General features: G+C 33.5%; 4 protein-coding genes and 1 long non-coding RNA gene across 11 annotated transcripts; all 5 read right to left on the bottom strand.

Moving 5' to 3' along the window:
- Window positions 1-1653: 1653 nt before the first annotated feature.
- On the bottom strand, window positions 1654-2484 carry LOC140828520 (uncharacterized). The gene is made up of 3 exons (XR_012117248.1): window positions 2354-2484; window positions 2188-2265; window positions 1654-2096 (listed from the first exon to the last, which is right to left on the bottom strand). It is a non-coding gene; the product is annotated as an uncharacterized lncRNA (long non-coding RNA).
- A 98-nt stretch (window positions 2485-2582) lies between these two features.
- Window positions 2583-4849, bottom strand: LOC140827409 (protein FAR1-RELATED SEQUENCE 5-like). The gene is made up of 2 exons (XM_073190073.1): window positions 4672-4849; window positions 2583-4525 (listed from the first exon to the last, which is right to left on the bottom strand). The coding sequence occupies exons 1-2, from the start codon at window positions 4847-4849 to the stop codon at window positions 2583-2585; spliced, it is 2121 nt and encodes a 706-aa protein (XP_073046174.1).
- Window positions 4850-7333: 2484 nt separating this feature from the next.
- Window positions 7334-10806, bottom strand: LOC140827720 (fructokinase-2). Its single transcript, XM_073190504.1, has 5 exons — window positions 10354-10806; window positions 8424-8621; window positions 8198-8332; window positions 7873-7989; window positions 7334-7664 (listed from the first exon to the last, which is right to left on the bottom strand). Exons 1-5 carry the CDS (start codon window positions 10750-10752, stop codon window positions 7533-7535), a joined length of 981 nt encoding a protein of 326 aa, XP_073046605.1. The 5' UTR covers window positions 10753-10806; the 3' UTR covers window positions 7334-7532.
- Window positions 10807-12763: 1957 nt separating this feature from the next.
- LOC140827721 (uncharacterized) lies at window positions 12764-15693 on the bottom strand. 3 transcript variants are annotated; one of them, XR_012117017.1, is made up of 2 exons: window positions 13717-15693; window positions 12764-13230 (listed from the first exon to the last, which is right to left on the bottom strand). XR_012117017.1 is itself a non-coding variant. In XM_073190505.1 (1 exon), exon 1 carries the CDS (start codon window positions 15600-15602, stop codon window positions 13815-13817), a length of 1788 nt encoding a protein of 595 aa, XP_073046606.1. In that variant the 5' UTR covers window positions 15603-15693; the 3' UTR covers window positions 13261-13814. The 3 variants fall into 3 exon arrangements, 1 of the variants encoding a protein (XP_073046606.1); XR_012117018.1 differs by having other exon boundaries at window positions 12767-13078; XM_073190505.1 differs by lacking the exon at window positions 12764-13230 and having other exon boundaries at window positions 13261-15693.
- Window positions 15694-21247: 5554 nt separating this feature from the next.
- Window positions 21248-25246, bottom strand: LOC140827723 (uncharacterized). 5 transcript variants are annotated; one of them, XM_073190509.1, is made up of 3 exons: window positions 23165-25245; window positions 22432-22529; window positions 21248-22069 (listed from the first exon to the last, which is right to left on the bottom strand). In XM_073190509.1, exon 1 carries the CDS (start codon window positions 25048-25050, stop codon window positions 23263-23265), a length of 1788 nt encoding a protein of 595 aa, XP_073046610.1. In that variant the 5' UTR covers window positions 25051-25245; the 3' UTR covers window positions 21248-22069; window positions 22432-22529; window positions 23165-23262. The 5 variants fall into 5 exon arrangements, with proteins under 5 accessions (XP_073046610.1, XP_073046609.1, XP_073046607.1 ...); XM_073190508.1 differs by having other exon boundaries at window positions 21248-22074; XM_073190506.1 differs by having other exon boundaries at window positions 21248-22122.
- Between the last annotated feature and the right edge of the window lie 2544 nt (window positions 25247-27790).

A 27790-nucleotide genomic window follows, 5' to 3' on the forward strand; every position in this document is an offset into this window, starting at 1 on the left:
AATAAACCTGTCAATTCTGAACATCACAATAAAATACTGGAACTCATAATCTGTGTCCACATAATTCATACTCTGAATACTAACATAATTCTGATATAGAATCTCAGTCAATATCTTTCAAAAATCATAACAATTACAGAAATAATCTGTTCTTTAATCTGACTTCAATTATATAATATCTACGGTAGCATAAACACCATATCTGATTCGTATTCAATTCTGACAACATCATATTTTCAAAACATCTCAAAACGTAATAAAACTTACGTCCTTGTGTAGCTCGAGTCAAGAGGAGCACAGAACTGAAGTCGGATTTGAATTCTGATAGACGGATCCTTCGTAATTCAAATTCTAAACTTAAGAAATAAGATTCTCTCCCCAAGCTATCGGTTCTTTTTGAATAATGAATGAGAAACAGGTGTTATATGTATATATATATCTCGCATGCAAAGCAAAACGTGGCTTCATTCCTGGTTCTGTACGTCGCACCGCGGGTGCGCTCATTACCTGACCGCGGGTGCGCTATGTCTGCCGATCCTCATCCAAATTTTCCCGAAGCTTGACCACGGGTGCGGTACGTACAAGACCGCGGGTGCGGTGTCTTCACTGCGGGTGCGCTCTGGCTAACACCGCGGGTGCGGTGATGCTACGGACTTTCTTGCCAACTTACTGTCCATTTACCGTGGGTGCGGTGATGCCTGGCACCGCGGGTGCGGTGCTGCATTTTCTAAAATTTCCTCATTGCATGTCCTGCATTCTCATATCTTCCGAGTCTCACGTTAATGACGATTGATAATCTTGGTTTAACAATTCTATAATTCTCGAGCATTACACTCAACATCAAGAGAAGATGAAAAAGTAGTTCAACTAAGAAATGTTCAACTGGAATTAGACGTTGAGAATCAGAGACATACTTCGAGAATTTTAGAGATATCTGAAAAAATGCGTAATATATTGAAATCATTGTAGTTCATTTATGATGATTTAAGTATTTGTATTTAGTTTTAGTCGCATGTAGTTATTTTCAGTTGGAATCTATGTTTTATATTTGCAGACAAAAATTATAGTTGAGTTGAGACCATGTGTGTTTATCTGATATCTACATCTATATTATTTCATTCTGATTTTTTGCCTTTTTGGAAGAGCTAAAACATATTTTATCTATGTAGCTATTTGTGAAGACTTATCTGTATCCTAACATCAGATTTGTGCTTTTAGGCTGGCTTAGATACTGCTAATCACTATTATTTATAGGAAAAGTGCATTTGGTTTTTAAAAATTTATGAGTTTGGTATGAGGGGGCTGGGTTTATAGCTCAATGGAGGGATGGAGACCGAGGAATCTACAGATTGTCTCCCAATTCCAAATATGGCAATTTATCTTTCTTATGGAAATATTAATTTATCTTAATTTCTTAAGTACATATTCAATATATGTACGCCATTAGTTCTTGTATCAGTTATCAAATGTTTGGATCAAATGTTTGGGGGGGGGGGGGGGGGAGGGGGGTTAACCAATGCAAAAATGAACAACGCAATAGCTGATTTACCCGTTACTGTGGTAATGACTTATACGTTGGTAAAACTTACCTTACATGCTCAACAATTGTTTAAAAAGATTAACACACAACATGAACAATCCAACACAGCAACACTTTGTTTGTCTAAACATTTCGGTTGTCCAAAATATTGATAATACATCAAATAAAGTCGAATATTAGAATAATAAAGAACACAAAGTTTAGTTTCCTTGGATCATCTTGGATAAATGAGAGAGACCATAATCTGGTGGAATTGGAACAGCCAAATGCAATTAATCTTTCTCTGCAGAAATAACCTCCAAACCTGTAGTTAAATATCAATATAAGCTGCTACAGAAAATTAAACGGTGTGCAACAATAGTACTGTCTAACCTTTAAAAAATATAAACTTACCTTCTTCTTATATTTCTATTCTCAGAATCACATGTCATATGCAATAGAATGGATGGTTAGTAGAATAATTTGTTTAACTTTAAGTTAAAAACAGAACACTTACTGAGAAAACGTCAAGCATAAATCTTGAGAAATTACCTTTTTATTTATCTTGATCATGTCCCTAAACAAGATAAAGTTTATATAGAAAGTGACAAATTAAGTTGGGGAAAAACTAAAAAAATGTAATGAAAAAACTGGCAAAAATTTCTTACTTGTGATGATTGAGAAGTCCCATATGGATACGGTAATACATTCATCTGCCCACTTAAATATAAGTTTGTATTTCCTTCCTGCATAATAACAAACTTATAATTAAATATAAGATGTAATACATATTTTGTTGTTTTTGACTTAGTACATTATATACAAGTCACTTACCATTGCAAATTGAGGTGGAACTTGAGGATACGCAAATGTATATTGCGATGGGACACGAGGATATGCAAAAGAATATTGCATTGGAACTTGAGGATATGTAAATGGATATTGCGATGGTGTGACATTTTGTTGTTCTTCTGAACTTTGCCCTTTTAGTTTGGAACCTTTTGTACCTACCAAGCACGATAAAATTACAAATATGTGAAATATATAACAATTACCTAAACTTTCAGTTTTTTAGCTTTAGAATGAATGAAAACTTACTTGATCTTTCAGTTTTTCGCTTTCCTTTTCCCTTTTTGCTCTTAGTATCCCAGTGTCGTGTAATATTTGTATTTGTTACTCCTTTGGCTTTAGCAGTAAGTGGATCACGTACGCGTGTTTCATCTATGTGACCATCATTTGTCATAGCATCACAAGGTGTATCATCATCTACACTCAGATTCTGTAGAAGGTTGGAGATCTCCTCTTTTGCAGTGTCAACAATTGTATATAATCTTTTTCTCGCATCCTCATGTGGTTTGCTTTCTTGACTTAGATCATACATCGATCTCATAATTTGATTGACAAACACCATCTCAGAAACATGACCACCATTGCCATTTTCTTCAAAATCGGAGCTAACTCTGTTTCTTACATTTTTCATCCATCTATTCAAAATGTAACATTTGGGCAAAACAGTGACATCCATACAATTAAATACCAGCAAAGCATGCTTACACAAAATCCCCATTGTCTCGAACTTGTGACAATTGCATCCTATTTCATGATTCTGCTTATTGAAAACCACATGTCTAACCCTTGCATATTCATCATGAGATTTTACGTTCACCTCAATCAAATTCCAATCATTGCCAAAACAAGTCGGTGGTTCCACAAATTTGCAATTCAAGGAATTAACCAATTCAATTTCAAATAACTGATATATGGTCATCGTATAAACATCAGCAGCATGAATCAACAATGGATGATTTTTCAAAATCTGTGCAGACTTACCATGTCGACAACGTGTATCCTCAGCTTTCTCTTTTATTCGCCAATTATTTTGAATCTTTTCGTAATTCATCACAAATTCATACAAAGAACTCATTTTGTTGCCTGATTTTTTTAAAGTCAAATTTGTGGCCTCACTCCTCGAAGTGGCCAAAAGCCCTGCACTAAACTTTGCATCACTGAAAGAAGTCACCCATTTGTCCCTAAATTTGTACATTCCATTAAACCATCTATGACCATCCAAATGATATGTTTCAATCATATATTTCCACGTCGCCTCAAATTCATCTACAGATTCACAATAATTCATGCATTTATACCACAATTTTTTGAAAGCTGGGTCGCCATTTAAACTACCAAAGTGAGAAGGCGCGTTTTGATTTATATGCCATTGACATAAACGATGATGTGAACGTGGAAAAACAGTCCCAATGGCATTCATCATGGCTTGGCATTGGTCTGAAAAAATAGTTTGAGGTTGTTTTCCATTCATCGAATCAAGAAACGTCGTGAACAACCATTCAAAAGAACTTTCTGTTTCATCTGACATAAATGCTAAGCCAAACATAACATTCTGCATATGATGATTTATACCAACAAATGGAGCACATATCAAATTGTACTTATTTGTTCGATATGTTGTATCAATGGATAGGACATCACCAAAATATTCATAATCAACAGCACATCTGTAGTCCCTGAAGAAAAAGTTCATCACCCTATCATCATCATCCAATTGCATGTTCCAATAAAAATAATTTTCCTTATTCGCCTTGTTCATAAAATATTGAATCAGTGAAGTGGCATCACCATTCTCAACTTTGGTATGTTTTTTCATCCGACTCATGTGGTCATATGCATCTTTTCTACTAAATCCTAAGTTTTCTGGTCCACATGCTTCATTTTCCATAAAAGAAACAGCATTAGAGACACAGATTCCAGCATTTACCATAGCTTCAAGAGTAGATTTTTTGGCATGTGAGATATTGCGTGCAGATCTTAACAAATGAGTTTGATCAGGTGCAAACATCTCATGGTTATGATCTTGAAAAAATCTAATCACTCGCCATTCACCCCCTTTCTCCCTTGAAATCTTCAATTTAGCTTTACATTGAGTTCTAATAACTGGCTTTTGATAGACAGGAATCCTTTTACTAGAAGACTTTTCATCTTTCAAACCTTCACATGAAAAATTAAATTCTTTTTATTGAATTTCATTTGTACGTGCAAAACATCGTTGATCACCTTTTCTTACACTAAATCCTTAGCATGTGCATATTGACAATACAGTAAATATGCATCTTCGATACTGTTCACAATTGTACCCACTTCAAGTTTACTTTCCAAAATGTCAACGAAAGATTTTTCAGTTTGTACCTCAATATTTTCTTGCATTGAGAAATCAGAAATTCCACATTGCGTTTTTGAACTAGGATGAATTTCGGCTTCTTGATCGTAGTCTCCCTCCAACTCTTCGAGTGCTATTGAGTTGTCATCTTCCATTGTAAGCAACAAAAGCTGGAACAAATATTCAAATAAATATTACATGAATGTATTATCTTATAAAATACACTGAAAATAAAATAAAATTAGATAAAGATGCAGCAATTGGTGTAAAAAAATGATCTCTAAAATCTACAAAAGCACGATCAAAGATACAATTAGACCATCAAAGATGCAAAATAAAATTGGAGTAAAAAAATGATCTGTCATCTTCCATTTACTCATATACAATTAGACCATCAAAGATGCAAAATAAAATTGAAAAATTAGATAAAGATGCAGCAATTGGTGTAAAAAATTAATCTGTAACATCTACAAAAGCTTGACTCACTGAAGCTCTTACTTGCTTGGAGATTAGACGGACACAATGGTAAGATTGGCGCCTCAGGTGAGTATTGTGAGCGTATATGCATATAAACCTCCAGCAATACAGTGGTCGACGGAGTAGATACGGACGGAGTCGGACTGGAACAGAGACGGAGTCGGAGTCGGAGTCGGAGTGGGAAATTTGGAGCACTGGAAAAGGAGATTAGGCGATTAGGCGGAAGCTTTGATTTTCGAAAATTTTGTCGATTAGGCGGAGGGGAAATGGTTGAGATTTGGGATTTTGTCCGTCTTTTTACTTTAAAATTTGTTTTAAAAAAAATTATTTTAAAATACACGTGGCACTGCCTGAATGGATCCAGGCAGTGCCCGTGTATGTAGGGTCGAAGAAGCCCTGAAGTGTCGAGGAAGCTCGACTTTGATAATTATTTTAAATGTAGAAGCACGAATCGCTAGTATTATATTATGTTAGGGTAATACTCTAGGGTTTTACAATTTTGACTCGATTATACAGATTAGTGCATCTATATATATTTATAGAGTGGGTCTATGTGAGATCGTCTCACAGATCTTAATCTGTGAAACGAGGGTTTTACAATTTTGACTCGATTATACAGATTAGTGCATCTATATATATTTATAGAGTGGGTCTATGTGAGATCGTCTCACAGATCTTAATCTGTGAGACCACTGTTTTCAAAACCGGACCGGACCGGCCGGTTGGACCGGTTCAACCGCGAACCGGCCTCTAGACCGGTCCAGAGATAAGGAAAAAACCGGAAAACCGGTTTAACCGGAAAAAACCGGTTAAAACCCGGTTAAACCGGAAAAAACCGGAAAACCCGGAAACCGAAAACCGGTTAAAACCCGGAAAAACCGGAAAAGTGGTGTTTATTTGGATATTTGTTGTAATTTTCATCTTAAAAATTAAGTAAAACTATAAAAACATAAATAATCAATATTTTACTATTTTATTTATTATATAAAATAAATAAAATATTAATTTTATTGATCCGATTCGACCGTTCGGTTGAACCGGTTGAACTATTTTTTAAGACTTGACCGGTTCGATTAACGGTCCGGTTATAAAAACACTGTGTGAGACTTGTCAACCCTACTCATATTCACAATAAAAAGTAATATTCTCAGCATAAAAAATAATTCTTTTTAATGGATGACCCAAATAAGATATGTGTCTCACAAATGCGACCCGTGAGACCGTCTCACACAAATTTTTGTCATATTTATATTGGTATTTTAATAACAAATAACTCAATTAATATACTTTTAGTAAAAACAAAATATCATTTTTAAACATATATTCAAAGGTAATTTAAGGAAAAAATATCGAATTTATTTTTCTTTAAAAATGGAATTTAGTAATTCTCTCGAATAAAAACATCTAAGAAAAAAGAGAATATAATGAATTATTTGATTACCTACAAGAAATTAAATTTCCATGTTAATTAAATAAAATTTAAACTAGTATCTGTTACAAAAGAGTAATTAAATATTGACCATCAATCAGCAAGGGAAAAAAAATACATGAATTACTAAATTCTGAAACCCGTTAGAATGAAAACTTAAAAATTTGAAATTACCACCACCAAGAAAGTGAACGTATCAAACTACAGAATACATGCATGGTTGCTTCCTTAATTTTATTTATAGATGTTTTATGAGATGATTTCACGGATTTATATTCGTAACGAATCGACCATATTCATATCTAAAATGAAAATAAATACTTTTGGGATTTAAAATAATAGTTTTTCAAAAGTCGTGTTGAATATGATATATAAATCTTACAAAATTGACCTGTGAGATTTTGAAACGATATCATAAAAGTTTTTGTGTATTAACTTGTGAATGATAATATATTGCCAAATGCAGAGTATATATATATATATATATATATATATATATATATATATATATATATATATATATATATATATTCGTTAGGAGTTATATTTAATGTATAGATAATAATAAAAATTTAAAGATTTTAATGTGATTTTTCTAAATGTGAATTTGTACTTGATAAAATAACACATCCTCCTGCTTAAAATCATCGGATCCACAAATTCCAAATCGGCAAGACATACATGCATAAAAAACAAGAAACGAGAAGAAATTATTTAAAAAATAAAAATATGATGCTCCTAATTATATATATATATTTAGTTATTTATTAATCAACTGTTTTATCAGTAACACGTAATTATTAAAACGAAACAGAAAACCTAATTAAATCTGAAGTTTCGGAAAGAAAACCCAAATTTAAGAAATTAAAGGAGCCACCACAATCGGACTCGTTGGATCAAAACTCGGACCCGAACCCGATCCCGATCTTCTTCTACTTAGTTCCATTGATGAGAGTGAGGACTTGAGAAGGTGTAGGAAGAGCGGGGATTGCACCCTTTTGAGTAGTGGTTATAGCTCCACATGCACATGCATATTTCAACGATTCCTTCAACCTCGGTTCATCCTATTCATAACAAATACAAGAGCAGATTGAGAAAATTTTAGTAAATTGGAAAATGGAATTGGTTTTCCTTTTTTTAAAAAATAAATAAATTAATAATTAAGGGTTTTTTTAAAAAAAATATGAAATAATTTAAATGGATTTTCAAACAATTTTCCCTGAAAATTATAAATTATATTATGATTATTTAATTAAATATTAAGGGGCGTACGTGGATAATAGAATGGTCTTGAACAATTTTGCAAAGGAGGGCTCCCACGAATGAATCTCCTGCCCCAGTTGTGTCCACTGCCTTCACTTGATAGGCATCCACTGATCCTCGAAACCCCTGCACGTTAAAATTAAATAATAATTCCAAGAAAATATATATTTTTTTAAAAAAATAATGCTATTTAAATTCATATTAATCACCTATAAATTATTGTAAGGGTATTTTAAATAAAATACCATATTAATTTATTGTGTGTTAACATGCAAAATATTTTAATTAACACAAAAAAAAAAAAAACAAAAACAAAAAGAAACAACCAAATTACCTTAGTGTAGTACCTACAACCCTTCTCTCCAAGTGTGACCAAAAGAAGCTTCAAATTTTTATGCCAGAGAGTCATGGCGGATTCGTCATCGATCTTGTTGCTCCCGGTGAGGAACTCGAGCTCGACATCGCTTACCTAGCGGAGCCAAGAATTTGGATAATTGAAGAAACTAAACATCCAACATATTAATCTTATTGCATGGTTAAGGAGGGTGCTAGTTACGTACCTTGATCACATCAGCCGTCTCCCAGATGCTCAATATCTGTGTGCGAGCCTCCTCGGCCGATGGCCAGAGGGGCAGACGGAGGTTTGGATCGTAGGAGAGCAGCGCCCCTGCCTCCTTAGCAACCTTCATTGCCTTCAAATGTGCAGATCTGCATGGCTCCACGATCAAGCTTATGGATCCATAATGGAACACTTTAGCCTGCACGGAACGTAAAAATGAAGGTGAATAATACAATTTTTTTGTTTTAATTAATTATAAGACAAAATATATAATATTCTACCTCACTTTATTCAAAGTAGTTAACAAAAAAATCATCTAAAAATTATTCCAATCCAAAATACCAAAAATTGGACAGAATATTATCCATTGAATATGCCAATTATATTAATATATATATATATATATATATATATATATATATATATATAAATGATGTCAAGTAATAAGTTTTGTGTAAAAATCTCGATATTATATTAAAATTAAAATCATTCAAAACAAATTTCGTTAAGATTATCTAATAATCAATTATAATAATTATTTGCATGTGATAAATTTAGCGAATTGATAAGATATAGATATTTTGAACATTGATAAGAGTTTTTGTTCAATATTAAATATATTTAAATAATATATGTGTGTGTATATATATATATATACACACACATCTACATATAATAACATACACGTGTCCGTATGTATGTATGTATATGTATATAATATATATTATTTAAATATTAGGTATGAGATAAAAAAAGTCAGGTATAAGACAGACTCACGGATCTTTTTTTTCATTAAACAGATCAACACAATAAAAAATAATCTAAATAAAATATATATCTCATAAAATCGATTATTCTATCCTCGTAAATTTTGTCTTATCGAAAAGAGACAATGTTCTATCTATCCACATGTTAGATTCTCAAGAAATATGCAAAAAGATTCCAGATAAATAAATAATCGGGATTCTGAAATCAGTTCCACTGTGGGGACCCTCCTTTATTGTTATTTTCCAGGTCCGATAAATTGACTTCGGACTCATTCAATCCATTAGTTGGAGTCAAATCTTTAATCCGGGATATTATCGCGGGGATTTAACCATCTTAACAAATCTCTCTTTTTTTAGATATTTCAATTATCAAATTTTCATTACTATATGATAATTAAATTTTATAAATATATTTTTTTATTATTGTACCTAATTTTTATTAAATCGTACATTATCGAAACTTTATTTATGTTCTCTAAATTCTCGAATAGGAGAAAATCAAGCAATCATAAAAATCTATAATATATTCGAATTCAATGATTTATCTATTTCTGATTTAATGAATCCAGATTACGGATCATGTCAGAGACGGAGCCAAAAGGGGGCGGTGGATGCAATCGCTCTTTCGATTTTTTATTTTACTTAAATTTCTTATCTTTAAAATTTCTACTGGCTTTCCTAAAAATTTTAATATAATTTTTTCGATCTTCTAACTTCGTTTTTTTGAATCGGCTGGGTCATGCAATGTGTAAAATAGCCATAATTCGATAATCTATATTCGAGATTCTACAAATAGATTATCGAGATTCTATGAGTTGGTAAAAATTTGTGTGATATGATCTATTTTATGAAACCGATCTCTTATTTATGTTGAAAATGTTAATATTATTATTTTTTATTGTGAATATCGATAAGATTTACTCGTCTTATAGAAAAAAATTCGTGTGAGACATCTTACAACCTACCAGTTCACCTATTTCTTTCAACTTTTGCATATATTTCTCCACCAAATTTCATGACTGATTGTGCAATCAAAATCAAGAATTTTGACCCAAGAATTAAATTAAAGATAAAACAAACAACCGAAAGCCACGAAATGGCGTGTTCTCCACGCGCATCAATCAGAATCCAAACGAAGAACAAGAAGAAAACAAACACACTTACAGATCTGATGAGATCCAAGTTGAGCTCGTCGGGGGTGAGCAGCATGTCGGCGCTGGGATTCCTGTAGAACATGAACTCACGCTCCCCGTCGGCGCGTAGAGTCACGAAGGCCAAGGCCGTCCTCGCCCCCTTATCGAAATTGACGCCGTCGGCGGAGACGCCGTTCTCCTTCAGTATCCCCGCGAGCATGTGCCCGAACTCGTCGTCCCCGAGCTTCCCGACGAAAGCCGCCTTTCCGCCTAGCCTCGACACGGCTATGGCGACGTTCGCCGGTGCGCCGCCGGGGGCCTTCAAGAACCCGGGCGCCTCCGCCAGGGACACGCCGGAGACCGTCGGGACGAAATCGATCAACATCTCCCCGAAACTCACGATCAGATTGCTGCTGCTTACTGGAGCCATCGCGATTGAATAATAGGATCTTGGCGAACGAACGAACGAACGAATGAATGAGAAGTAGGCCTGAGGGGTCTCCTATATATAGTGAAGATGGTTGGACTTGGTTGAAGCTATATTTTTATTATTTTCATTAATCTTTATCCGATTATATATTAATTAATTTAAACGTGATATATATTTTATAAATTTTTCGTAATTAATGGAGATTTATATTTTATTTTTTTTTATTTTTTGTTCTAAAATATTAATAATAATTCGAAAAAGCAGTTTTATTTATATTGTAGGGCCCGTGAGAAAAAAATTTGGATAAAAAAAGATAAGAGTTTCTTGGGAATTTAAGATTAAGATAATTGTAAATTAGATTTTGTCTTTTCTTATTTATTATCCGTTTATTTGTTTATTTATTTATTATTATATTATTTACTTTTAGATTAGTTTTTTGTTGACTTTTTATATGCATAATTTAATTTATAATCTTTCATGTGTTTCGCGTAATATACTCGTATATTTCGTTTTCGGTTTTTCCATACATGCCACATGCCAATCAGTTCATAATCTATTCAATAGATTGATTTCTACCACAAAAATAAAAAAAAAAAAACTATATAAAAAGAACAAAATTTGGGAAAAAAGTAAATTTCGATCTATTTTTCGGTTGATACTTATAGTAAAAAGTAATAATTATTCTTGACTTGACTTATTATTATAAAACCGACTCACTGGCCAAATGAAAGACGATCTTTTTCATGTGCGACTCGTAAAAATGACTTATGACATCATATCACAAGAGTTTTTGTATTTTTGAATAAACGTTTTTTTTAGGAAATTTATCTCGATATATCTATCTCCCTTTCACTTTTTTAACTATATATATTTTTCTCAATTCTTATTATGTATAATTAAAAATATTGTATAAGTTTTTGATTGTAAACTCATGGAGCAGGTCTATCGTAACTGCAGCAAGACTTTCGTGTATTTGTAGAGTGAATCACTACATAGCCACATGAATATTTATATGTCCGATAAATCCTAAAAAATCATTTTATATTATAATTAATATCATTTGATTTGGGCATGATACGTGTATATATATATTAAAGTTTTAAAAATAGTTTTTATATAAAAAAATCAAGAGATTATATTAAATTAAAATATTAGAAATTATTTCTATATTATATAATGGTAAAATACAAATTTATAGATAGTTCGACTGAGATATATATCTTAATAGAAAATGTATATACATAATTATCTACATATATAATCATATTATAACACTCCCTCTCAGAGGATTATCTACCTAACAACTAATTCGTTGGAATTTTTAATTTGACAAGATGGTTGCTTGAAAAATTCACAAAGAGTTGGGTGTTGTCTCGTTAAAACCTTAACATAAAACTCAGTGGGAAAAACTTGAGCGAAGGAAAAATAGTGCATCAATATATATTTCTCCTTGTATGTTCTCTTGACGATATATGTGCGTCGTTAAAACTTATTAGGAAAAACTCAATAGGACAAAAACTCGGAAAAATAATACGACATCTCATACTTCTATCTAACCGCCTAATTACAGTCTGAATTACTTCTCCTATTGCAAGTATCACTCAAAATCTTTAAAGGCAAAAACTTGTGTGAGACGGTCTCACGGGTCGTATTTGTGAGACGGATCTCTTATTTGGGTCACCCATGAAAAAGTATTACTTTTTATGCTAAGAGTATTACTTTTTATTGTGAATATGGGTAGGGTTGACCCGTCTCACGGATTATGACCCGTGAGACGATCTCACATGAGACTCACTCATCTTTAAATCATTGCTCGGTCTTTCGTATATTTTCTCAAAATTTGATTACATAATCGACTTTGAGTCCTTTTAAACCACGATAGTTATCTATATTAAAATTGAAACTAATATGGACAAATAATTTTAATAATTATCATATTATAAATGTCAATTATCATCGTATTTCTGAGTAAAGTACAAAATTACTCGTATTTGAAAAAACAATAGTTATAGGTCAACAACTACTGATTTGATGACTAAATTCAAAACTGTCGCTAATTAAAATAGAGATGGTCATAATAAAACTACTCATATTTGAAAAACAGTCTCTATAAGTCAACGACGGCTGATTTCAAAACCGCCACTAGTTAAAATATATATGGGGCATCCCAACTGATTTAAACCAACGGCTGAAATAAAAATGGTGCATGCTTCCACAATTGTACTTACATGTTGCATTGCGGGTTGGATATTCTTCCTTAACATTATTAATTGAAAACATGCTTAGGTATGTGATTATGATTTAATTTCCAAAGCTCCAATGTGTTCTGTCAAAACAAATTTTAAGACCAAACTACTCCAAATGTTAAAATCAGTGGAAACACTGAAATGAATATTAACACTAACAGATTCATCCAGGAATGGATGAGTAACATCAAAATCAGGCCAAACAGTTAACTGGGAGAATTCAATGTACTTGCTGTAACATTGAAAATAAAAATAAGAAGACTGAAAACCAAATCCAAGGTGCTAAAAAGGCATATCAGCAAAAATACAACCACCTAAGCATTTACGCATTTCCTCAGCTAATGTTATTTGAAGTAAAGCTCAGTATACAAGAAAAATACATTTGTTTTTGACTGGGGGATTTTAAACTAAGCTGTTATCTTAGAAATTTATATTTTATCATAATTATCTAATCTGTTATTTGGTTTCTTCACAGCAACAGTACAAAAAATAACTGCGCTAGGTTTGGGCATGGTTTTCATGTGAGAGAAATGGGTTCGTCTAAGTGAAAGTAATATCACTCCACTGTCACCCGGACCGTGTTTTTATTTTGCCAGACTGCAGGCTTGAAGGCAACTCTTAATGTTCCATATCGAGACCCATATTGATATTAGATACTGGTGAACAAATCAGATTAACCGGAAATAGAAAAACATAATGCGGAATTTCACAACAGAACCTGGAAACGAGATCAACATATGCTGGTGATTGCATACTCTTTAGGCTTCCACGCCCCACAAACAATCAACTGACATGAAGAGAGAACTCTGCCTTTCATTATTTTGGCACAAGTCTCTTGATCAGATCCAACGGAACATTATCTTGACATTTCCTGAACTCATGAAGTAGCAACGACATAGTTGTTGCATCAGCTGAGAAACCCCTTCTGACCATTTCTTCCAAGAGTGGTATTACCTCATAAAATTCTTTTCTTTTCAACAAACCTTGGACAAAAATGTTGAACGTTACACTATCGGGCATACAACCACCTTTTTCCATATCTATTAGGAAACTTTTTGCCTCCTTTGTGAGCCCTTCTTTACAAAGAGAACCGATAATGATGTTGTAAGTTGTAACATTAGGCTTCAAACCTTTAGAAGGAAGTTCATTGAAAAGATTTCTAGCGATATCGTGTTTCCCATCTTTGCACAATCCATCTATTAGAATAGAATAGGTTACGATGTCAGGACTGAAACCTTTCTCTTCCATAACTTGTAAATATGAAAATGCTTCAGTAAATTTTTTAGTCCTACACAAGCTATCCAACAAAATACTAAAAGTGATAATATCACAAAACACTTTCTGGGCTTCCATCTCGTTGAAAAGCTTCCAGCCAGCATCAACTCTACCTGCCCGAAATAATCCTTGTAACATGGTATTGTAGGTAATTGTCGTGGGCTTCAACCCTTTACAGGAAATTTCATGAAAAAGATTACAAGCTTCGTCAACTTTTCCTTTCCTAAAGTATCCATTCATCATACTAGTGTAACTAACAATACTGGGCTTAAGGCCAATATTTGCTAAGGAATCAAACAATTTTAGTGCTCTATCCATTTCTCCTTGCAAACAATATCCATCTATCAGGGCATTGTACGTGAAAATATCAGGAGAAATATTTCTATGCTTCATGATTTTCAACAAATCAGCAGCCTCAATAACCATTCCATTCTTACAAAATGCATCGATCAATATATTATAAGTAACCAAATCTCGATAAATTCCATGACCCTGCATTTTATTTAAAAAGGCTCTCACTTCTTTCCATCGACCAAAATTACACAATCCCTGAATCACAGAATTATAAGTAAGGACATTTGGGTAAATGCCTTTCTCAATCATCTGGCATAACAATTGGAGAGCATCGTCTACCATTTGATCTTTACATAGGCTGTCTATTAATGTGTTATACGAATAAATATTGGGTTTGCAGCTTCCCTTTCCCAACACACGAAGCAAATCACGGGCCATGAGAACGTACCCAGCTTTGCACAGCCCGTCTATCACAGCTAGAAATGTGAATTCATCCGGCTCACATAGTTTCTCTCTCAATAACTTTTTAAAAACTTCAACTGCATCATAGGCCTTATCTGCTAAAAAGAGCCCTTTGATGAGAATGCTAAAGGTGACTATGTTTGGTTCATGACCAAGCTTGAAGAATCTACCCAAGATTGAGAACCCAAGATCTACCCGATTCAGCATGCAATAGCAATTAATAGCAATACTCAAGGTGTAATCATTAATAACCCTCAAGTGGCGAATTTGATCAAACATCAGGAGGGCAGCATAATAATGTTTCATTTTCACCACCAAACTCAATAGCTTGTTGAATACAAAAACAGAAGGTTTCGGTCTCATTCTCACCATCTCTTGGAACAAGAACACAGCATCGTCCAGCTCACGTATACAGCTTAAATCAAATCTGGGTTCGGGCAAAATGGGTTTTTCTTTTTCTTCCAGTGATCTCACACTGTGAAATGTTGCACATAAATATGAAAAAGTCAGGTTGGAGAAAGATTTACCTAAAATTCGTCTACGACTCAGAAAAATAACATCAATTCGCCTCATATTTCTTCCACCAGCAGCAGAAATAAGCTGGATCGTTCAGTTACGAGATATCAAAACACTTTGGGTTTTGATCAACATTTCAAATTCTAAATGAGTATAATTCAATTTATATAAACGTGTTTAAGCGTAAATATATCATTAAATTAAGCTCTTAACATTAAATTCATCTATCTCATTCGATCGAAACTAAGTTTCTCTTCTCTCGATGTTTCCTTTCCGACGACGATTCTTAATGCAAATCGTCTTTTTCTTCCCAGCAATTCTCGACGCAGTTCCTTCCAATCTAAATAAACTCAATCGAACAAGTAACTGACAAAAATCTGTTAATATTAACGTTTATTTCAATTTATTGCTTACGTTTCTTCAACTCGCTTGAACAAGAAAAGGTCGACCCACACAGAGATCGACTCAATGTTTCTTGGTCAACCCAAGCGCTTCTTAACTTTATTGGTCGACCCAAGCGCTTTTTACCCTTATGCAATTTTTTGTTTTATTTTTGAAACCAACACTAGTAATATTTGACTAATGATATTTGATGTCAAAATTGCTTCAGAAAACTTTGGATACGTATAAATCACTGGAAATTTTGGTTTATCCAACATTTTGAATTTTGGTCTACTCAACATTTTGCTTGGGTCGGCAAAAATAACACGATTTTGGTCTACCCAAAATTTAACTTGAACCAAATTTTGGTTAAACCCAAGCAAAATTTTTATTTTGGTACCCAAAAATTTGGCTTGTAGACGAATTTTGGTCTACCCAAAATTTGGTTTGGGTGGACCAAAAAATTTTGAGTCGACAAAGCAACTTGGTCAACTCAAGTTAAATTTTTGGATATACCAAAATATCCAAATGATGGGTAGATCGACCCAAGCAAAATTTCGTTTGGGTCGACCAAAGCTTTTGCTTGGGTTTGGTCTTTGGTCGACACAAGCAAAATGTTGGGTAGACCCAAAATTTGGTCTACCCAATATCGGCCAAGCTTGGGTCGATCCAATTCTTGTTTTTGTATGAGTTTAGATATTTTTTAGCTTGCAATATGTTTGATAATAATTAGACATTATATTGATTTTTTTAATTTCGATTTAAGTATTTATTGTGGAATTTTGTTGCCGGTCGTTTTTGGGTCGACCTTGGTGATTTCTGGGTCGACCCAAACATTTATATATTAATAAATTTAAACATGATATATATTTTATAAATTTTTCGTAATTAATTGAGATTTCTATTTTATTTATTTTATTTTTTAATTCTAAAATATTAATAATAATTCGAAAAAGGAGTGTTATTTATATTGTAGGGCCCGTGGGAAAAAAAATTGGATTAAAAAGATAAGAGTTTCTTGGGAATTTAAGATTAAGATGACTGTCAATTAGATTTTGTCTTTTCTTATTTATTATCCGTTTATTTGTTTTATTTATTTATTTTTATTTACTTTTAGATTAGTTTTTTGTTGACTTTTTATTATGCATAATTTAATTTATAATCTTTCATGTGTTTCGCGTGATATACTCGTATATTACGTTTTCGGTTTTTCCATACATGCCACATGCCTATCAGTTCATAATCTATTCAATAGATTGATTTCTACCTCAAAAAAAGAAAAGAAAGAACAATAATATAAAAAGATCAAAATTTGGGAAAAGAGTAAATTTCGATGTATTTTTCGGTTCATACTTACAATAAATAAAAATATTTTTGACATAAAAATTAATGTTTTTTAATGTGTGACTCACAAAATTAACTTATGACATCATCTCACAATAGTTTTTGTATTTTTGAATACGCAAAAACTCATGTGAGACGGTCTCACGGGTCATTTTTGTGAAACGTATATTCTATATGAGTCATTCACGAAAAAAAAATTACTTTTTATGTCAAATATATTAATTTTTATTGTAAATATGAACATGATTGATCCGTCTCACGAATAAAGATCCGTGAGACCATCTTATGAAAGATCTACTCTTTTAAATAAACATCTCTTTTTAAGAAATTCATCTCGATATATGATCTATCTCACTTTCACTCTTTTTAACTATAATATATATTTTTCTCAACTCATACTATTATTATGTATACTTAAAAATATTGTATTTAAGTTTTCGATAGTAAACTCATGGAGCAGGTCTATCGTAACTGCAGCAAGACTTTCGTGTATTTGTAGGGTGAATCGCGAATATTTATCAGTCGGATAAATCCTAAAAAATCATTTTATATTATAATTAATATCATTTTCTAGATTAAATAACAATAATCGTGGGTTTAACTCGTATGATTTATCCGTGTGTAGTCTACTCAAATAGTACGCCACGACAACCATTTGGAATCATACATCATTTTCCAATTAGCCATCCACGACCCATTCCATTTCCTTGAAAATAATATGGCATGTTTCAAATGCCTACATGCAACATTTACACATAGATTTACAATATCTAACGGTTTCTCTACCAACTAAATACCAAAAATCAATAAATCGGATTAAATGTTAATTATCTCTATATTTATGATACTTTAGCAGGTAACACATTAATTATATGCCATCCATTTTTTTAACATGTGGAAGGTATATGATTTTACACGATTATGCCACCATTTCAGGCAATCAGAGTTCCTCACAAACTTGTCAACTTTCACAGTCATATTTACCAATATCTAATGGGTCGCGTGTACGAGAGAGTGATCTAAATATATACATTGTCTATCTTAAATGAATTTGGACATCAATACACATTTCTTTTTCTTTCCTAACTTTTATGTCAAAAAAATTATTTATTTAAATTTGCTTGATAATTTAAGTTAGCAAAATAAATTAATAGGGTTTTTTAGGAGTTTTTTTAATTTATTGTCCATCTTAAATGGATTTGGACATTAATACAAATACCTATTTCTTTTTTAAATTTTATGCCAAAAAAATTATTTATTTACATTTCTTAGTAAAATCTAACATCTAACATAAATATAAATATATGACTTCTAATAATTGTGAATGTTCTAATATACCTTTATTTATTTAATTTAGAAAATTAAATCAATAACTTTTTAATGGATTCTTTTATAATTTATTGTCTATCTTACATGACTTTGGATATTAATGCATATTGAATTGAATTTATCAATTTACCCATGATTTTTCTTTGTTGCTGCTAAAATAAAATTAATATATTTCTTCATGGATTCTAATGAATATTTAATATTTATATCTTATCTTTTCTTTTATTTTACATATAAATAAGTCACTTTTATAACAAATTGATTTTAAAATAATATTTTTTAAATGATTTTTTATAAATTATTGTCTATCTTAAATGTCTTTTGATATTAATGCATATTGAATTTATCAATTTACCCATGATTTTTCTTTGTTGCTACTAAAATTTGTTACTAAAATTAGTATATTTCTTCGTGGTTGCTAATGAATATTTAATATTTATAACTTATCTTATCTTTCTTTTAGTTTATGTCACGCCCCGAGCCCGGGCCCGCGACTACGTGACCGCACAATGGGATCCTATAGCAACTACTTCGTATTCGTCCTCGCTTTACGAAAATGATTAACCCATGTTGCTATAGAAGTCCATTGTAAGCTATTATAAACTCATTTTAAATCTTTATTTTTTTCGATGTGGGACAAAGGTATCACAATCACCCCTCCTTCAGAACGCGACGTCCTCATCGCGCCCTGACCCCTCGATCCACCAGCACCGAGAATCTAGAGGTGGCTCCTACAGGTTCAAGAGGTGGCTCCCGTCATGTAGCACTTTGCCCCGCAGGTTCAAGAGGTGGCTCCCATGCACGTAGCACTTTGCCCCGCATAGCACTTAATTCTCGGTGTTCCATGCCGGTGACCGGCTCTGATACCATTCTGTCACGCCCCGAGCCCGGGCCAATGGGCCCCTATAGCAACTACTTCGTATTCGTCCTCGCTTTAAGAAAATGATTAACCTAAGTTGCTATAGAAGTCCATTGTAAGCTATTATAAACTCATTTTAAATCTTTGTTTTTTTCGATGTGGGACAAAGGTATCACAGTTTACATATAAATAAGTCACTTTTATAACAAATTGATTTTAAAATATGAACTAAGAAAGCATCGTATATTTTGTAGATATTGAAATATGTTAAAGATTAGTTGTAAGAATATTTTTTTAACGTAAAATTATTCTGTGATTGCAATTTTGCAATACTTTTCTCAAATTATTTTTTTAATGAATTATTTTTAAATTGTGGTTTTGTTACTTGTACATCTCATTGCGGGGTAGAAAACCTTGTACCATATATGAGTGTAAGTCGCTTTAATTTTTAGAATATAACTAATAAAATTTGTGAGTTCTTCAACTATATTTTTCAATTTTTTCATACTATTATAAACACGTTATATTATTTTTTTTAAAATTTTATATATTCAATTTAAGTTATTTTTACTAATTAATATCTATAAATTTGTGAAACTCTTGATATTTTTATATAACTAATAAGAAATACAAAAACTCCTTGATATAGTTTAGGGGTTTTATTTTATTAACATCATTATGATAATTTAGTTAATTAAGAGAATTTTATTTGAGAGTCAATATATACACTCCATTTAAATACATTGTGATTTTGACTTTAGAAAAATTTACAATTCTCTTAATTTTATTTTATTGTTTTCCATTGTGAATGATATTTGGATGAAATATATTTGTTAATTTGAGAGAGTTGTCATTATGTTATATTCATTTAAATTGAAAAATGTATATAAATAAGTGAATATATTTGATTTATCGTTATGGTGTATTTTTATTTATTGTGTTTTGATATATTTAGATTCATAAATACTCATAAACGAGATGTTATTCAAACGATTTTAAAAATTATCTAAATCTCGTTAGTATATATTTCATTATTGATTACCCACGTGCATCGCACGTGAGCATTCCTAGTATATATATATATGAACCACGTAGGCCTCCGGGTACATACCGAACATATGCGAGTTGGTAACGCTTGCGTGACGTGACTTGATACTACTCAGCATCGCATGATTGATTTTTGTGTGTATGGAGTATACTCTGGGTTCGGTGTTTGATGTCCTCTCTCGAATCCCTGCATATTCGAGCACATCTCTTGATTACCTTTTCTTCTGGGTCAAGAGACCTCCGACTCATATAGGGGATTTTCAGGATTTTCACCATGTGTAAACTTTTTGAAAATATTAGAAACACAGAGATTTTAGTGCTAAACCCAACAAAGTACTACATGCACAGAAGCCACTTGCCACTTCTGGGTCATTATTTTCGTAAATCAAAGATAAATATGGAGTTCGCACATCGCATAGTTTAGAGTGCCCAACCAAGTCCATGTGCTGTTGGCACCCAGCAATGGACCCACAGACTTTGTGGACGCCTATCCAGCTATCACCTACCTGCAGTCTCGGACTTGCCGCCACCTACCGCGTGGATATATCATAATTCACTCACCAAAACAAATCCAAGCTGGCTCAAGCAAAGTTGCTTTCACCAGAACAAGGACATGTTTGGCACACAAAGAAGGATAATGATGCGTGCCACACAAGAATACAAGTCACTAAAACCATGTTCTTGAAAAGACTCATTAGTTGATCTGTGACAAATTGCATCCAAAAATTATCAAAGGAAAAGAGGATCCGAAGCATTTTCTTTCCAGTGAGCAACAAGATAAGCTTTTTCATTTTCATCATCTTATTACAGTGAGCTACAACAAAATTTGTAGCTAAGATAATTGTATCGAGACAATGTAGACTAAAGATACAAATAAATTTCCAAAAAAAGCTTCACATTTTCTTCTTACCCCATATCAAAATTATCTTCACTTGGTTTTGATACTCACTCCTTCCCCACCTGCAATGAGCATAGCAGCTGTCATATCTAAGAACAAGCCATGCCCCACCGGCCACCACTCCTTAAAAGTGCAGCAATCTCCTTCCCCGCCGCACCCGAATCCTTAATCGGAGTCTTGAAATACAAATTCACAATATATTTCGAATTGCCAGTAACATATGGCTTCACATTTCCATCCAATCTGAGCTTTGCGTTACACCCATATCTTCTTGTGGTCTCACCAAATTGTAGTTCCAGCAGAACTGAGCAACCTCCTCAGGCATCGCGAGACCCGATCCACCGAGCCCAAATAGCAGTTTAGAGTCATCCACCACTACGGAGAATTTATCCGAAGCGGCTCAACATTTTTTTCACGCGAAAGGTTTATCTCAACTGAATAATAACCCATGATTCGACCCTTGTCAACAAAAACCAAGACGACTACCTCCAAAGGGCTTATTTCTCAGCCCAGATTTTCTTGCTATTGATCTTTGTCCTTTTTCTCACCCTCGGATAACGGTGCCTCCTCTTCTTCCTTTGGTTTCGCTTCACTATCTTTTCCTTCGACACTCAAATTTTCAAGAAGATCATCAGCTGCATTGGCTTCTTCACTCTCTCCACCGCCCTGCGCTATAGATTCAGTGAGCTCTTCAATTTTATACTTGAAAGCTTTGCAATCTGTAACCCATACTAAGAGTTTAGAGGACATAAAAAATTTATACAGATCAGAGAATTAAAATATCGATCACGAGTAAGTTTTTATCACAACGACTAATTTGATGATTGAATTCAAAACTGTCGCTAATTAAAATAGAGACGGTCAAAACAAAACTACTCATATTTGAAAAACAGTCGCTATAAGTCAACATGACTGATTAATGACGGAATTCAAAACCGCCACTAGTTAAAATATATATGGGGCATCCCCAACTGATTTAAACCAACGGCTGAAATAAAAATGGTGCATGCTTCCACAATTGTACTTACATGTTGCATTGCGCGTTGGATATTCTTCCTTAACATTATTAATTGAAAACATGCATAGGTATGTGATTATGATTTATTTTCCAAAGCTCCAATGTGTTCTGTCAAAACAAATTTTAAGACCAAAGCACTCCAAATGTTAAAATCAGTGGAAACACTGAAATGAATATTAACACTAACAGATTCATCCAGGAATGGATGAGTAACATCAAAATCAGGCCAAACAGTTAACTGGGAGAATTCAATGAAGTTGTTGTAACATTGGAAATAAAAATAAGAAGACTGAAAACCAAATCCAAGATGCTAAAAAGGCAGATCAGCAAAAATACAAGAACCTAAGCATTTACGCATTTCCACAGCTAATGTTATTTGAAGTAAAGCTCAGTATACCAGAAAAATACATTTGTTTTGGACTGGGGATTTTAAACTAAGCTGTTCTCATAGAAATTTATCCTTTATCATACTTATCTAATCTGTTATTTGGTTTCTTCACAGCAACAGTACAAAAAATAACTGCACTAGGTTTGGACATGGTTTTCATGTGAGAGATGGGTTCGTATAAGTGAAAGTAATATCACTCCACTGTCACCCGACCGTGTTTTTATTTTGCCAGACTGCAGGCTTGAAGGCAACTCTTAAATGTCCATATCGAGACCCATATTGATATTAGATACTGGTGAACAAATCAGATTTCACCGGAAATAGAAAAACATAATGCGGAATTTCACAACAGAACCTGGAAACGAGATCAACATATGCTGGTGATTGCATACTCTTTAGGCTTCCACGTCCCACAAACAATCAACTGACATGAAGAGAGAACTCTGCCATTCATTATTTTGGCACAAGTCTCTTGATCAGATCCAACGGAACATTATCTTGACATTTCCTGAACTCATGAAGTAGCAACGACATAGTTGTTGCATCAGCTGAGAAACCCCTTCTGACCATTTCTTCCAAGAGTGGTATTACCTCATAAAATTCTTTTGTTTTCAACAAACCTTGGACAAAAATGTTGAACGTTACACTATCGGGCATACAACCACCTTTTTCCATATCTATTAGGAAATTTTTTGCCTCCTTTGTGATCCCTTCTTTACAAAGAGAACCGATAATGATGTTGTAAGTTGTAACATTAGGCTTCAAACCTTTAGAAGGAAGTTCACTAAAAAGATTTCTAGCGATATCGTGTTTCCCATCTTTGCACAATCCATCTATTAGAATAGAATAGGTCACGATGTCAGGACTGAAACCTTTCTCTTCCATAGCTTGTAAATATGAAAATGCTTCAGTAATTTTTTTAGTCCTACACAAGCTATCCAACAAAATACTATAAGTAATAATATCAGTAAACACTTTCCGGGATTCCATCTCATTGAAAAGCTTCCAGCCAGCATCAACTCTACCAGCCCGAAATAATCCTTGTAACATGGTATTGTAGGTAATTGGTGTGGGCTTCAACCCTTTACAGGAAATTTCATGAAAAAGATTACAAGCTTCGTCAACTTTTCCTTTCCTAAAGTATCCATTCATCATAGTAGTGTAACTAACAATACTGGGCTTAAGGCCCCTATTTGCTAAGGAATCAAACAATTTTAGTGCTCTATCCATTTCTCCTTGCAAACAATATCCATCTATCAGGGCATTGTACGTGAAAATATCAGGAGAAATATTTCTTTGCTTCATGACTTTCAACAAATCAGCAGCCTCAACAACCATTCCATTCTTACAAAATGCATCGATCAATATATTATAAGTAACCAAATCTCGATAAATTCCATGATCCTGCATTTTATTTAAAAAGTCTCTCACTTCTTTCCATCGACCAGAATTACACAATCCCAGAATCACAGAATTATAAGTAAAGACATCTGGGTAAATGCCTTTCTCAATCATCTGCCATAACAATTGGAGAGCATCGTCTACCATTTCATCTTTACATAGGCTGTCTATTAATGTGCTATACGAATAAATATTGAGTTTGCAGCTTCTCTTTTCCAATACACCAAGCAAGTCACGGGCCATGAGAGCGTACCCAGCTTTGCACAGCCCGTGTATCACAGCTAGAAATGTGGATTCATCCGGCTCACATAGTTTCTCTCTTAATAACTTTTTAAAAACTTCAACTGCATCATAGGCCTTATCTGCTAAAAAGAGCCCTTTGATGAGAATGCCAAAGGTGACTATGTTTGGTTCATGACCAAGCTTGAAGGATCTACCCAAGATTGAGAACCCAAGATCTACCCGATTCAGCATGCAATAGCAATTAATAGCAATACTCAAGGTGTATTCATTAATAACCTTCAAGTGGCGAATTTGATCAAACATCAGGAGGGCAGCATAATAGTGTTTCATTTTCACCACCAAACTCAATAGCTTGTTGAATACAAGAACAGAAGGTTTCGGTTTCATTCTCACCATCTCGTGGAACAAGAACACAGCATCGTCCAGCTCACGTATACAGCTTAAATCAAATCTGGGTTCGGGCAAAATGGGTTTTTCTTTTTCTTCCAGTGATCTCACACTGTGAAATGCTGCAGATAAATATGGAAAAGTCAGGTTGGAGAAGGATTTACCTAAAAGTCCTCTACGAATCAGAAAAATAACATCAATTCGCCTCATATTTCTTCCTCCAGCAGCAGAAATAAACTTGATCTTTCAGTTAGGAGATATCAAAATACTTTGGGTTTTGATCAACATTTCAAATTCTAAATGAGTAATCTCCTTCTCAAATGCTTCTTGAAGCGAAAATTCAAGTCTTTGCTTCAAAATATATTGAAATTTAGCAATATATATTCCCATGGTGAGAATTCTAACTTATTATTTTTTTCCCAAATAATAATAATTATTGCTATTAACAATAATGAAAAGCGGATCGTGCAATAATTGGATCAGAAAAACTTAAATTAAATCGTTTCGCGTATCAAGACGCATTTTCGACTCGACGGATTCATGAAAATATTATATTTTATGTTAAAAATAATATTTTTGATTATAAACATAAATAATGTCAACTCGTATCACAAATATTGACATGCGAGATGATGTTAATGTAACCTACTCTAATTCAATTAACTTATTGATTTAAATAGAAAAACCTAGAAATTTTGGTTAAACTCTATTCATTTCAATAATATTATACCTTATCTCATGGAAAGTGTTGTTAAAAATGTTGAGGATCGAAGTTGAGTTTAGAGGGGGTTGAATAAACTCTATTCGTTTTTCTTTCTTTTCTGATGAGGTACTAAAATCCTGTTAGGGATAGTAGTTGATCTTGTGCGTATACTTTCACCTGATTACAATAAAACGTGCGGAAACAATCTGATGAAGTAGTTGAAAGACAATAAAACAGTAGGCAGCAGTTGTTTATGGAAGTTCGAAGATAAACTCTTCTACGTATCCCCTTCTTCTGTTTCCAGAAGGTATAACTAAAAGACTTTGGATATTACAATACAACTCTTGTACACACCCACTTCAGAAGGACTTATACCTCGGCCTACTGAAACTCTTACTTTCTCAACTCACAAAAATGTGAAACACAAAGTTCTGAAAAGAGTCTTTTTAGATTACAAACTCTTCTTGATAAAGTGTAAGTAATGTAATGAGTGTAAGAATCAGTAGCACAAGATGATTTTCGAAAGATCAGATATTAGCTATGAAACTTGTGCTACTTTTCTTTGTGTTGAACTTTAAGTACTCAATGAATTTCGAGATTTTTCTGATAAGAGAAAATAGCTTTGTTCCTTGAAAGATGATATTAAGCGAAGTCCAATGTCGTATAAGGATTTGATCCAAGTATATATAATCGACTGAGTTCAACGTTCACAATCAGAGGATGTCTTCAGATAGCTGATACAATCAGCTTTATTACCAAAAGAGGTTCCTGCAGAAAAGCTATAAAACAATCAGTCTTGTTTTATACTTAATTGGGTAAAGTGCATTAAATGACTCTGTATAGTATTTAATGCTGCAATTAATACTAGTACTAGGAACTCTTTAACGGTAACAATAAAGGTAGCAACGTTGGGAAACGTCCTCTACTGGTTTTGTAATACTATCATTTCTACTGGTTTAGTTTTATTAGACAAGTAGCTTCTGATAAGTTAGTCTACTGTTCTGGTCTGCTGGTTTTAGTTAATCATCGCCACAATAAAATTCATGTCTAACAATTTTCCTCTTTGTGGTGATGCCAAAACCTAAACAGTAGAAAGTCGTTAAATAAAGCAGATAATCATTTAAACAAAAGGATAAAGTCAATAAAGTATCAAAGAAAATGATCAATCAGTTTCAATATCCCTGTAGATGACTTCTTCATTCTGAGGTTCTTGAAGTCTTCTGTTTGAAGGTTCAGCTTCATCTTCTAATTGTCTAGCTCCTGCTGGATCACCTCTATCTTCCCCCTTTTTGGCATCAACCGCAACTACATGGGCGAAGAGATCATTCATTCTTCCAGATATGTTCTGAATGCCATTGGTTAGCATCTCCAGATACGGAGTTTGAGAAGAGATGCGATCATTCAGTGTAATGAGAGATTGATTTTGTGAATCAATCTTGGCATCCATAAGTTCCAAAGAAGTGGAAAATGATCGAAAGAGATCATCATGCTCGGTGATTCGGTTGAGTATATCAGTTTGAGCAAGCACGATGTTACTGTGAGTTCTCGATATAGCCTGTCTGGAAACGACGGTTTCAGCATACATCTTGTCCATGGTTTCTGCCGTGTTATAAATGTATTTCCCCATGCGTTCTCTGAAAGATTGAGCGCCAGTGAATTCTGAAATGTTTTCACATGACATTCGTTTGACTAAGTCAGATACGTTGTTGAGTTCCCGTTGTAGAGACTCAATCTGAAATTCCAGGTTAAATGCATCTTATTCCGGGGAGGGAGTTCGCACAAGCATGCGTTGCTTAATCTCAGCAAGACGAGAGTTCGTCTCAGTCAGAACAGGATGAGAGATAGTCAACGCAGTAGAAACAAGATTAGTATCCACCAAAGTAGTAGAAGGACCAGGGTCTGCTGTGCTTTCTTCTGGAAGTGTAGAGACAGTAGGTTCAGCAGCAACCAGGGGAAGAACAATTTCTTCAGCGGGAACGGCCAAGTCAGAGGCCAAAATTTCTTCCGTTGGTGCAATAGCAACATGTGAGTCTGATGGTTCTTCAGTAGAAGGTGCAGAAGGCTGATCCAGAAGAATGTGCATTTCTGCTTGATGAGCAGCAGAAAATATCTCTAAATTTGGCAATAATGAAGAAGCATCTGGTTCTGCTATATGTTGCACTGGGGTCGGAGAAGCAGAAGGTGGTAATGAAGTAGCCGGTACTACTTCCAGAGTAGTAGAGACTCTGGGAACAATCGACTCAATGA

The sequence above is a fragment of the Primulina eburnea genome, chromosome 3 (assembly GCF_022965805.1).
Source record: "Primulina eburnea isolate SZY01 chromosome 3, ASM2296580v1, whole genome shotgun sequence".
NCBI classification, from domain to species: domain Eukaryota; kingdom Viridiplantae; phylum Streptophyta; class Magnoliopsida; order Lamiales; family Gesneriaceae; genus Primulina; species Primulina eburnea.

Bases quoted from the DNA above. Each gene is read 5' to 3' on its own strand.
- LOC140827720 (XM_073190504.1), bottom strand. From the start codon at position 10,752: ATGGCTCCAGTAAGCAGCAGCAATCTGATCGTGAGTTTCGGGGAGATG. The intron at 7,990-8,197 runs GTAATTTGGTTG...TTTAACGTGCAG, and splicing joins GTTGTAGGTACTACACTAAG to GGGTTTCGAGGATCAGTGGA. The intron at 7,665-7,872 runs GTACGCCCCTTA...TGTTATGAATAG, and splicing joins AAGACCATTCTATTATCCAC to GATGAACCGAGGTTGAAGGA.
- LOC140827723 (XM_073190510.1), bottom strand. From the start codon at position 25,050: ATGAGGCGAATTGATGTTATTTTTCTGATTCGTAGAGGACTTTTAGGT.
- LOC140827409 (XM_073190073.1), bottom strand. From the start codon at position 4,849: ATGGAAGATGACAACTCAATAGCACTCGAAGAGTTGGAGGGAGACTAC. The intron at 4,526-4,671 runs GTACAATTGTGA...TTTCATGTGAAG, and splicing joins GGAAAGTAAACTTGAAGTGG to GTTTGAAAGATGAAAAGTCT.
- LOC140827721 (XM_073190505.1), bottom strand. From the start codon at position 15,602: ATGAGGCGAATTGATGTTATTTTTCTGAGTCGTAGACGAATTTTAGGT.